At 43.4% G+C, this 12,592-nt stretch overlaps 1 protein-coding gene across 1 annotated transcript; it reads left to right on the forward strand.

The window, feature by feature from the left end:
- Window positions 1-940: 940 nt before the first annotated feature.
- On the forward strand, window positions 941-11,215 carry scd (stearoyl-CoA desaturase (delta-9-desaturase)). Its single transcript, XM_017715319.2, has 7 exons — window positions 941-1,090; window positions 1,489-1,690; window positions 2,592-2,722; window positions 4,372-4,577; window positions 7,768-8,000; window positions 9,305-9,507; window positions 9,663-11,215. The coding sequence occupies exons 2-6, from the start codon at window positions 1,501-1,503 to the stop codon at window positions 9,502-9,504; spliced, it is 960 nt and encodes a 319-aa protein (XP_017570808.1). The 5' UTR covers window positions 941-1,090; window positions 1,489-1,500; the 3' UTR covers window positions 9,505-9,507; window positions 9,663-11,215.
- The last annotated feature ends 1,377 nt before the right edge of the window (window positions 11,216-12,592 follow it).

Raw genomic sequence — 12,592 nt, forward strand, 5'->3', positions numbered from 1 at the left:
GATCAGCTACTGTTCGCTCATTCAACCAAAGCAGATCTCTGATTATTCTGTGTTCATGTTCTAAACTAGCCAACAAAAACTATGACAAATCTTGTGGTTGAACTTTTATTTTGGTGGAATTTTAATTCACACTGCACAGGAAACACAGCTCACTTTTTTTTTTTTATTTAAGCTTTAAAAATGCTTTAAAGTTATAGTCATTCGTGTGCTAAAGGTATTTTGACACACAAATATACTTTTATTTTAAATTTAATTTAGAGTATTATGGAAAAAAGTACATCTTTGAATCACTTCTCCGCTCCATGTGTCATAAAAACACCTGTGTCAGCACTACTTAACCTTAAAAATACATACACCGCCTTAAAAAATTGAAATGCTGAAAGAAAATAGCTGTATTTGTCTTTTCTACATACAATGTGAGCTGTTTTTTTTTTTGTTTGTTTGTTTTTTGGTGAAGTATATTTTTAAAAAGCTCAAACTTGGGGTCGTTTTGTCGGCCGTGTTACGGTCGTTGGCGTTACTGATGTTACTGATGCTGTTCAACATAAACAGACATTTAAGATTACACGTAAATCCACATAATATCCCACTAATGATGGATTCATTTGATTTCGCACCACGTTTGAGGTGACGTCACCAGTCCGGACGCCAACTTAATGTGATTCATCTCACCTTTCCGACCTCTGCTCCTTCTTATCTGGACAAATGTCCGTTTTAATCGCTCGTCGTTGCTGTATTTCATCACTGTAAGGCGATTCCAGGGGGGTTGGACCTTTTATTTGGGGGATTTGGGTGCAAAGGTGCTGCCAGTCTCTGCACGCTGGATGTTGGAGAAGTGAGTAAGAAAAGAAGCGGCGTGAACAGCAGATAAGCCTCGGCCAATCAGAGGCGCCGATTCAGGTGGCGTCAACCCGGCTGGCCAATAGGAGCGCTGGAAGCATCCGTATAAATTCGCATCACGGAGTGAGGCTGCATCCAAACCTCCTCGTAGGAGATCGAAGAGAGGCTTTAGATTAATAATCATCGTCAAGTTATATAAAGGTTTAGATCATTAAAACTGCAGTTTATTAAAGCGGTTCGGTTGCTGAAGGTAAGCCCTGTTTTATTTGCCCTCGTTTGGCTTAAAAGCATGTTGCGCATGTTTTTAACTCGGGCTCAGGTGTGTGTTTTGCGGAAGAACGAGATGAAACCTCGATTTTGAGTCGTGTTTAGGAGTAAAATGTGCTTTTAAACACGACTTATGTTCAGTTTACACCTCCAGTAAGGCGAAACCTGAGTTACCTCCTTCTCTGCTGGAACTCTCCGTTCCACCTTAAATGAATGGAACAACTGCGCCATTTAAGGTGGAACGGAGAGTTCCATTAAGAACCCGGCCTAAGCCTTGTGGGAATGGCTGTGTCGTGTAAGCATGCGTGCAAGGGGAGTCTGTGGTCATAAGGATGAAATGGATGAAGAAATGCTGTAATGACCCGTGCTCTGTTCTGCCAGGTCTGACTGAGGATGACGGAGACCATGCTTGAGCCCACCATGGTGGAGGACGTGTTTGATGAGTCCTACAGAGAGAAGAAAGGGCCCAAGCCCCCTATCGTCGTTGTGTGGAGGAACGTGGTGCTGATGAGCCTCCTGCACCTAGGAGCCATTTACGGCCTGTTCCTCATCCCGTCCGCCTCCTCGCTCACCCTGCTGTGGGGTACGAGCACCAACATCTGCACCTGTGTTCACAGCTGGAGGTCCTCAGATCTCATTTGCACATCTGTCCAGGCCGGTTCTGAGACAGATAGTGGGACTGGGTCCACCCAAGTTGGCTGGTTTTGTTGTAAATAGAATAGGATCCTAGTTTACTTTGGGAATTAAGCAAAGTCGTATTAGTTTATCTTAAGTTAAAAGTTAAGGATTATTTTTCCTTTTCCGATGGAAGCTCACTGAGGCAACGGTGTGCCAAAATATGAACTTATAATAAAATAATGTACTGTATTGAAATATTGGCATCTCAAAATAATGAGTCAAAGTAACGATTTAAAACCTCAAAAGAATGATCAACTTTCTCAAAATATTGACTTAACATGTCAAAATCATGTCTTATTTTTATAAAATATTGATGTAATATCTGCTAGAAATAACTACTTTTTTAATTTGAATAACTTTTAATTGCAACTTTGTCAAGATATTTTTTTCAAAATATTGACCTCTCAAAATTATGACTCAAAATTATGACTTACTTTCTCAAAACATCAACTTAGTGTCTCAAAATAAGTCTTATTTTTATAAATTGTCAATGTACTATTTTGAAAGGTCTACTTAATTGCAATGTTGTATGTCAAGATAATGCCCTTTCCCCCCAAAATATTTACTTAATGTCAAAATAGTGAGATGATTTACTTCTTTTCTGAAGACTGAGAAATACCATGTCAAAATATTGAATTTTAAATGTCAAGAAATGAGTAATTATTTCAGGATGACCAAATAAGTCATCCTAAGATGCCGATTCATTAAGTTGATCTAGTAAGTCACTAATCACTCCTGCTGTGGAGTTTTTGATGTTCCTCTGCGGATTTTCTTTAATGTGTGGTGTTTTTGGTTTTTCCCTCCAGCTGTGCTGTGTTTTCTGTACGCTGGTCTGGGTATAACAGCTGGAGTTCACAGGCTGTGGAGTCATCGCTCCTATAAAGCCTCACTGCCTCTCCGCATCTTCCTCGCCTTCGCCAACTCCATGGCCTTCCAGGTAATGAGCACCACCTCCTCATCTAGAACCCAGCAATCTTGTGCTCTCTCTGAGGAGAATTTAAACTCTTAAAATGGATAAAAACAGCAGCTTCTGTCTTTAACTGGATCAACGTTGATTTGTTGAAATAGAAACACGGGCAAGGTTGTTTAACACCACATTTTACAGTGGAGAATCGTCCAAGGAGCCCGGCACAGTTTTTTTACGTTAACTCTGACCATCAAAGCTTTTTAAAAATGTTTAGAACGGCGGACAACAGCAAACCGGATATTCCACTGCAATAGAGCCACATTGGAAAACCTTTTTCTTGGGAAGCCATAGATGCCAAAAGTCTTGGTGACACTTGATCAGTTACTCGCCTTTAAATCTGAAGTTTCTTAGATTTAGCCTTTTTTAAAATGAATCTTAATTGAAGGAGCAGCTGATGAACAATCTTCCTTCCAACTTTAAGTCCAGTTCTAAATCCACAAGCCACGCCCACTTTCTCCTCCATTTGTGATGTCAGAGCTCCAAACCTTTCAGGTTTTTAAAGAACCTTTTTAGACTGAAGGAGGTTCAGTGTGAGCCTTTACTAAAACTATTAAAATCTGCTCTTCATATTGAGGAGATATTCTGATCACGAGGCTCTGACAGAGCAGCTTTATGATCAAAACCTGCGAGAGTTTTTATTACTTCATTAAAAAGTAACAGGGGAGCTCGACTGTTTCAGAGGGATGGTGTCACTCCACTGGACTCTGGCAGGGTTTGGTCAGATGGTCGGTCTGCAGTGACTGTGCTGAACTAACTCTGTGTTGCTGACCGTCTGTCTGCCAGATACAAACAGCAGTTTCATTATTATATTGCCATTGAGCTTGTCTGTGATCCAGATGCTCTGGGTTCTAAAGTGGGTCAGGCACCGTGTCTCCGCTCTGGTGTGGTCAGATCAGTTACTGCAATCTATTCTGCTCTCTGACTATGACCTCAAAATAGACACGCTAATCTGAACCGGTCTGTGCTGAGGGTTTAAGGGTCTAAGGGTACAAATCCGGTTCTGGAGTTCCAGTTCTGACCGTTTCAAAGTCAGCAGTCCAAATTCAGAAAACTGAAGCTCCTCTAAAGTGCACGAAGTTTGAAAGTCCCGCTAACTTTTTGCAAAACGTCTGTAAAGAAGTGTTTCATCCCTGTATGTGATAAGAGGGCTGTTTCCAAAGTGAAGCCATGGTTCAGTGGAAAATGAAGTTTCTCCAGGTTTTTATCCCAAATGTAGTCGATCAGTCAAGATGTGTTTTGGTGTCTTAAGTTCACCTTTTTTGGCTTTAGCTCTGGAGCTATGAGGATAATGTAGCCAACGTTCAATGGAAGCTTATAGTCCACCAATTGGTGTAGTGTCTTCCACTGCATGGCACACTTATCTGTAAATGTGGACTAAAGAATCTAAACATATCGTGTGGTGTTACTGCTATGGAAAATGTTGATTTAATACCAGGTTAAATTAAAGAATTCCATCAAAACTATAATCTGCCTTTATCCACAGTGCAGCTTCTGCACATACAACAATATCAGGAATTTGTCATCAGCTGCCAATTAGGAGTCACACTTTATTGAGATGAGATTTTCATTAAATACACCAACCCTTGGTTTATTTTGCTTGGTTTCTCTCCCTGGAATAGAACGACATCTTTGAGTGGGCTCGAGACCACAGAGTTCATCATAAATACTCTGAGACTGACGCGGACCCCCACAATGCCAATCGGGGCTTTTTCTTCTCTCACATTGGTTGGCTGCTGGTGCGTAAGCACCCAGACGTCATCGAGAAGGGAAGCAAGCTGGAGCTCAGCGACCTGAAGGCAGACAAGGTGGTCATGTTTCAGAGGAGGTGAGCGGACACAGTGGGTGGATGGTTGGATGGGTGGGGGATGGTCAGATGGGGAAATCTTTAATCTTTTGTAGATTTATACATTTGCTTTTGGTGCTTGTAGATAATTTAGAAGGAGAAATGACGATATTCAGTCTGGAGGTTTCTAACTTTACGTTCTCCAACCACACAATCATCGCCATCTCCATCCAGTTTGGTTCTCCAACCACAAACTCCTGCTTGGCTACATCCAGACATCAAATTCAGTTCACCAGTCACCAGCCTTCTCATTCATGCTCTCCAACCACACACATTCTTCATCTCCATTCAAACATCAAATTCTCCAACCAAACGCCAACATTCACCAGTCAGCCTCCGACGCGCCGCCAGGTGCTGTGATTCTAAATGTGCCAGTTGGCTTCACGGCGTTCCAGTGAGTGATGCAGTGAGAAAGTGAGGACGTTCTAGAACGTTCAGCAATAGGTGGATAGTGGACCAAGTCTGGGCCCAGACGCTGGCCCTGCCTATGTGGCCCTGGACGTTTAACCAATAAAGTAGAGAATTATTTAATTTCATGGCCTGGGTTTTACCATTTTAATTTTCTAGCCTTTACAGTAGCTCTTCGGAGAAGAAAGTGAGTCAGTGGGACGTTATTCCACATGACGTGATCTAAAAAGAGAATGACAGTAAATGTTGTTAATCTGACAATTATACTTTTTATTTGACATTCAGTTGTAGACTGTATAAGACAGTGATGGACCTGCTAGGCTACTTCAGTAAATGGTATGTGGCACTGAATCGTGATGCAAGTTGCGATACCTTTGCTTGAGGATTTTATTTCTAACTGGACCTTATTGAATTTTAATTAAATGCCCCTGTTCTGGAGGCTCCCAACACCCACACAGGTTTTGCACACCAGCCTAACATTTGAGCTTATGGGTAAGGATGTTGGGCTGTTGGGCTCCTGAGAGTCAGGATGGGGATTGATGAGATTTTATTGGTACCAGTGCCATTATCAGTTCTGTTTATTGGTCCTATTCTTTATCTTTATTGATTCCTGATGAATTTTTTTTTTGTGGGGGGGTGGAAATGGGCCTACGCAGGTCATCAGCGCTGTGATTTTTATCTGAACACCGCGTAGAACGTCTGCCATGTTAAAATAAAGTACAGTGCTCCTGAAGAGGATAGAACTCAAACGTTGACAAGGAATTGATGACCTCTGCAGCATTTAGCTCTCAACTAGAACCGTTTCTCGATTCCCATCCCTGGCTGAGCGGTTGGCATGGAGGTGGGCGTGTTGGCCTGCAGTTTCTACAGATGTCGTAAGGGGCAGTGTTGCTGTACTTTGGTACTGGGCCCTGTGTGTGGATTGTAAGAATCCAGTGAGTCTGATCTTTGGATCTGAGCTGTTTTCTTGTTTATACTTCAGATCAGCTGCAGTTTAAACCACAAGCAGCAGCATCTCACAGCTGTATCTCTGCAGACTCCCTTTAAACTGACGTCGGTCAGCAGGTCTGTGTCCTCAGTGCCGTTACAGGGTGTTCAGCATGTTCCAATGAGACGGTGTAAAGTAATTAGTTTTGGCTGTTATCGTGAGGGTTACGCTGATGAGTTCAGGCAGGTGTTTCTCTGCCTGCTCGGTATGCAGCCCTGCCTACATGAGTCGACCCTGAGGGCAGAACTATGGGAATGAATTACCGGTGCAGCATAAACTTTCCCTTTTACTTTAATTGAACTCTTCATAATCTCTTCAAGTAGAAACTCTAATGCTTGAACTGTAAATTGAGTTTAGTCCCTAGTTTGTTTTAGGACTTTAGTACTTAGTTATAAACTTTGAATTGGCTTTTATAGTTTCAGTTCTGCATCATTAGGATAAATTTCCCCACTTAAAACTTAGTCCCACGTAGTGTTGCTCTATTTTGGGATTTGGAGCCCTCTCTGGTGGAAGTGTAATTTTATGGAATGTGTGGAAGAAGATTCTGTTGGTTGTGCTTCGGACCCTCGCAAACGGATGAATCTGGTGTTTGAAGCTGAAGGAGAATTCAAAGAGAACTGTCTAAACTCTATGAAGGAGCATCTTGTGAGGATGTGAGTGAATTATCTACTATTGTCGTCATCATCAGTATGATGTTGATTCTGAGATCGTTTGAGGCCGGAACATCGAGTCGGGCTTTCTTTTTGAGTATGTCTGTGACGTGGTGTGAAACTCTACGCCCCTGACTTTTAAATGATTATTTTAGGCTTTACAGGGTGACCCGCTCAGCAGATCACCATATTCAGCACTTCTTTCAGTGCTGAGTAATAGAGCTGCTTTATGATGTTCTGCTAATAAATTGGAGAACTGTTCTGTTGTTCTCACTCAGTGCTTCCGATACTGAAAACCAGCGTTTAGGGACTCCAGTACAGATGTTTTGGATGCTTTCACTGATCCAATGACCTCTTCTCCAGGTCCTCGGCACAGTTTGGTGGTTTTCTTGCTTAAACAGTCCTGATTCAGCTCTTCATTTACATCTGATTTAAAGTCCATTAATTTCCAGGTTTAGTTGGTGTTTCTTGAGTACAATTGTTTCCAGGCTGTGGACACCAGACCTCCTGGACCAGAGCTGAACACACCTGATCTCCACTCATTGTCCATTTTATCAGCTGCACTGACCAGTTTCAATCTGTAGTTCTACAGTTAGTGTAGTCCATTTGTTTCTCTTCTTATCTGACCATTTGCAAAAGTAGTATCTTAGTTACTGTTGCCGTGTCCAAACCCCCAGCTCAGACCACCTGATGGCATCTGCAGCACTTGTACTAACATGTGAAAATGTTTAATTCTCAATAACAGAACAGGTTTTAAAGGATGTTCAGTTCAGAGGAACAAGTTTGAGAACCAGCAGGAATAACTGCTAAATTAGGTGAACAGGTTCTGCAAACTGTGTTCAGTTTATATTCAGTTTGTCTTTCATGTCCCTCAGAATGTAGAATGTAGTGCCTGGACCTCTATGAATGACCCACCACCCAAACAATACCTGCTCTATGGGGGTCTTGTGGGGGCCCTGACCTAACCCCAACCCCAGAGTATGCTGTAGGACAACAAACTGCACCTGTGTGGTTGGAGGACCTTATAAGATAGACCATCAGTGTAGATACAGGATGCTGGAGGTAGCCATCCTGATGTTCAGCATGTCTGCCTGTCTGAATCTATCCTCATAATTCTCTCTCACAGAGTCTACAAGCAGTCAGTGCTGCTGATGTGCTTTGTGGTCCCGACGGTGGTCCCATGGTTGCTGTGGAACGAGTCTCTGTGGATCGGGTTTTTTATTCCTGCCCTGCTGAGATACTCGGTGGGGCTTAACGCCACCTGGTTGGTGAACAGCGCCGCCCATATGTGGGGGAACCGACCCTATGACATCAACATTAACCCCCGAGAGAACAGATTCGTAACCTTCAGCGCTATGGGTAAGTCATCGTTAACCTCCCCTCTTGCCCCTGAATAGCTGTGGCACTGTAGGTTCTGCTGGTTTGTCATCAGTTTTAACCATCAGATGCTCCACACATGCGTACACTTACTGTCTACTGAAGGTTCAGCTGACCACAGCTCTGGGAATTCTCAGCTCCATTCTGACTGGCCTCCCATGTAAAGGCACATTCTTGTAATCTGTAATCCGCTGTGTGTGCTGTGAAAAGGCCTTTGAGCTGGTCGCTGGTCACCTTGTGACCTTCACTACATCAATTCTGTTTCCTGTGGTTGTTTTTGTTACAGCCCTGTCAAAGTAGGTGGGTCATTGCCTTGTTAAACAGCAAAATCCACCAGACCAGGGGAGCCACTGGTCGTGGAGATCTACCACCCTGAAAAAGTGTAGATCCAGCTTGCCTGGTCCTAAACTTGGCTCTAGACTCTGCAGGGCAGTAGATCTCCAGGACCAGGATTGGGCTTCCCTGCACTATATTGTCTGACCACAGGCCACATGTGCACTACATCAACAAAAACGCCAGAGAGCACAACTTGACCTCCAGCGCTTTGCGTGTGCCGATATTGACTCAAGGACAGATTCTAAGTTTTCAGTGCTCTAGGTACATCAAAATGACCAAACTGATCTCATCTTTTAAAATCCATGATCCTCACAAACACGTTTACCTGCTGCTTCTTTACTGTGTCGGCATAAACGGCAGAGAAGCTGCAACAGCCCCACGTTTATCTGCGTCTCCTAGTAACGAGTTTGCATGAGTTCAGTGAGCTCCGTTCAGCAGCAGCTTAGTCTTTAGTCTTGGCCACAGATGCTCCACCCACACATGCTGGCAGGCTGATATCTGTGGTATGTTGAGGTGGCTACATCTCTGGGAGTGTCCTTCTCATTGGCTGTCCTCTCACTTGTGTCCACACTTCCATGTGCTGGTTTTATTGTCGTAACCGTTTTGTAAATGGTTACTCGTGACCGCAGTGAATTTGCTGCTAGCTCTGAAGGATGCAGTCACAGCATGAGCTTGGTAGTTCAGCTATTTCTCTGAAGTATCTAGATGTTAGAAGCTTTGACCCTCGTGTAGTTGGTTAGACACTTTGGCTTGCAAGTCTTCATCAGCGTTAACCCCACAGAGCAAACCGGTCACCTTCAGCACCAAGACATAAGGCTGTAGGTCAGAGGTTCAGAGTCAGGATCCCCACTGATGTTTACAGTAGTTCCAACTCCGTGGTTCTGGTTCTTGCTGCACTGTTGTGCTGACCGACTGGCCGCTGTTCCTCTGACTGTTGCATTTGTTTGTAGGCGAGGGCTTCCACAACTACCACCACACCTTCCCGTACGATTACTCCACCAGCGAGTATGGCTGGAAGCTCAATGTCACCACCTGCTTCATCGACCTGATGTGCTTGTTGGGTTTGGCCTGGGAATGTAAGCTGGCGGCTCGAGACTTGGTCAAGGCCCGGGCACAGCGCACAGGGGATGGCAGCCACAGGAGCGGCTAAGAGGTACAAACACACATCCGACACTGAGCAGTCAGCACCGAGGCGCTGACATGACAGTCTTGCTGTTTTATGGAAAGCTGTCTCATCATTTATTTATTTGTTTGTTTGTTTACTTTTTAAACTGAATTTGTAATGTGTAGTTTTGCTGTTCATTCTAGTGTTCGTCTCGACTGCAGCGGTGGAAGTTTTGGCAAAACGCGTTCTGAAGACGTCTAGTCTCTAGCGCCCTCTGTGTTGTGGAGGCCGGAGCTTCAGGTTCCTCACCAGACAGGCCGAACCCTCCCATAAACCCCCTCCAACGGTCTCAAGCACAGGACAATTGTATATCAGGAACACTGCAGTCGGACACTTTCAGGAAAATCTGGACTCTAAATAAGGCACATGTAACGAATTAAGCTCCACGCAGTGGAACACCTACAGTTCTGTACTCAGCTTACTGCTGTATGTAGATGATATGAATCCATAATGTTGGAAAAATTAAGACGTTTAAAACCTGTTAAATCGGATGCAGGTTGGTGCTTGGAGGGTTTTTGTTCTCTAATTATTATTTAAGTGTATAAAATGACCCTCGGAAGCAGCAGCTTCAAACAGATTTAATTACACACTGAACCAACAAGTGGCCTTTAATTCAGTCTGGGGTTAAAGCTGATCTACAGCAGCTGTACCAGCCCCAGGTGTTTAAAGGGGAACTCCACCAATTTCTCCAAAATTTCCCCCCTTAATTCAGCATTGAGGTGTAAACGGATTCAGAGCAGTTTGGTGTGAAATGGTTCAGATGTCTTTACAGTGGTGGTAATGGGAACCAGTAGTCACCATGTTTTCAACACAAATAGACATTTTATTTACTATCCAGAACCACCAGTGAGCCTGCATGAGTCTGACTTTATATGGAATGTTGATTATGGAAAATAGTGGAAAATCTGATATAGTAAGTTTTCTTTGGGGACCGTTTTGCCCCACAACACCCTGCATGTATCCCTCCACCATGAATGGAGTTTGTTCTCCACACTACCGTAAACAGCGTCTCTCATCAGGCAGTGAATTCATAACTATTTACTGCAGTAACTTTGTGAGGGAGCTTTTAGAGGTGGACGTCTGGTTCCCATCACCAGCACTGTGAGTAATGTTGACCAAGTTTGTCTAGAATAGTGTTTCACACCAAACCACTCTGAACAGAATTTTGGAAAATGGACAGAATTCCTGTTTTAAAATGACTATAGGAATTCTGTATGGAATTGGCAGCACTGGAACGAATGCAAATGTGAGACAATCCTGATCGGATCGGTGTCAAACAGAAAATGAAATGTGCCGTAATCTGTCTATGTAGAACATTTCTTTGCCAAAATTGCGGCCTTTAAAAAGCACTTTGTCATTAGTTTGAAATTATTGATTATATTTAAATGTTTTGTTTGGAACTTAGTTGTGAGAATCTCACAGTTGCTTTTTCACTTGGAGTGTTTCAGAAAGACCTAATTGTGTGTGTGTGTGTGTGTGTGTGTGTGTGTGTGTGCGTGTGTGTGCTGAAGTGTCTCTTTAATCGCCGTCTCTGACACTAATGCCAGTCTGTTCTGTTGAGGTTCTAATGAACTGGAACGCTCCTCACAGCGTTCTGTACTGAAACACTTTTCAGGTGGATCATTTAAAACGTTATGATTCTGCTCATCTGTGTGTCAGTATTTCATCATTTAATAAATAAATATTACAAACTGCTGATCTGTGTTTGTTTATAATGACTGAAGTTACTATAGAGGGGAAAGTCACTGAGGCCCATTTCACCCCTCCCACTCAGCACTCCTCCTCCATGTAGTGTGTTCTCGTGTAGGGCTAGTATGTCTGTCCAGATTCTTGTTGAGATGGATGGTGCAGCAGTGATGTTCTGGAGCTTCAGGCATCAGAACTGCTGCTCCATTTAAGGTGGCATGGAAAAATTCCAGCAAGAAGCTGGTGAAATATCTGACTTTAGCTTCGTATCACTGAAGAATTAGGAGTGGGTGATTATCACCCCCTCTTTGAAGTCATGACTCCCTAAATGTAACTAAAGCCCAGCAGTGAGGAGCTAAACTGACCAGGGGCACATGAACTTTTGAAGTGGACAACAAGTAGATGAATGATGCAGGTGGACACATTAAACTGAACACTAAGGCCCAGTCCCATGTCTTCGTTTTACCCCTTGTTTTTTGAGGGTCACCTTGTCCCATGGAACCGAGTTACAGGGCAGTGGTTGAACTCTTCCTCTCTGAAATGGGACCTTCAAATAAAAAGAGCATCACTTCATTAACAGCTACTAGCGCTGCTCTGTAGGCGACCCTGCCCGTCTGAAGTGACCGCAGAGGAGGGGAAAGTTCAGCTCCTCACTGCTGGGCTTTAGTTACGTTTAGAGAATCACACGCCTTCAAAGAGGAGGGCAATTATTTATTATCACCCACCCCTAATTCTTCAGTGATATGAAGCTGTAGTCCGATATTTGCCAGCTTCTCAGTGGAATTTTTTTGTTCCACCTTAAATGGAGCATCAGTTCTGATGCCTGAGGCTCTAGATTGTCACTGCTGCACCATTTAAGGTGGAACGGGAAATTGAGCCTATTAGCTACCAAGACATCAGCACTACTAGAGATTAATTTATGCTTGTTATGAAGAAAAGGACCATAATCCACTGAAACAGCATTAAACTAAGATAAGATGATGGTTATCGTGATTTGTTAACAGAGAAAATTCTCACATTTGTGTGTTTCTTTGGTCTCTTGCTGTTTTTTCTTTGTTCCTCATATCTCTCTGGAGTGCCCTAACACCCCACCCCTCTATCCCAACAAGAATCAGGACACCCTACCCCTAAACGTGAACACGCTGAGGAAATATATTGATAAAATACATCCTTGAGTCATCATTAATAAAAGGTTTGCAGTGATCATGAATTTAGAATCTATTAAAATAGAGTATAGAGCCACTGTAACTAAGGCCCAGGCTGTCTTAGGTAGGAAAACGGGCCTCAAGCTTTTAGGCGCGAGTGGGTCTATACCAGGTGTTTTTGCAGCGCTAAGAAGCCTTGAGAGATAAGCAGACACCTGCATGTAAGAAATACGGTCTGTTCA

This window comes from Pygocentrus nattereri, chromosome 13 (genome assembly GCF_015220715.1).
Source record: "Pygocentrus nattereri isolate fPygNat1 chromosome 13, fPygNat1.pri, whole genome shotgun sequence".
NCBI lineage: Eukaryota > Metazoa > Chordata > Actinopteri > Characiformes > Serrasalmidae > Pygocentrus > Pygocentrus nattereri.

Excerpts from the sequence above, each read along its gene's own strand:
- scd (XM_017715319.2), top strand. The coding sequence starts at position 1,501 with ATGACGGAGACCATGCTTGAGCCCACCATGGTGGAGGACGTGTTTGAT. Across the intron at positions 1,691-2,591 it reads CTCGCTCACCCTGCTGTGGG|CTGTGCTGTGTTTTCTGTAC; the intron begins GTACGAGCACCA and ends TTTTCCCTCCAG. Across the intron at positions 2,723-4,371 it reads CCAACTCCATGGCCTTCCAG|AACGACATCTTTGAGTGGGC; the intron begins GTAATGAGCACC and ends TCCCTGGAATAG.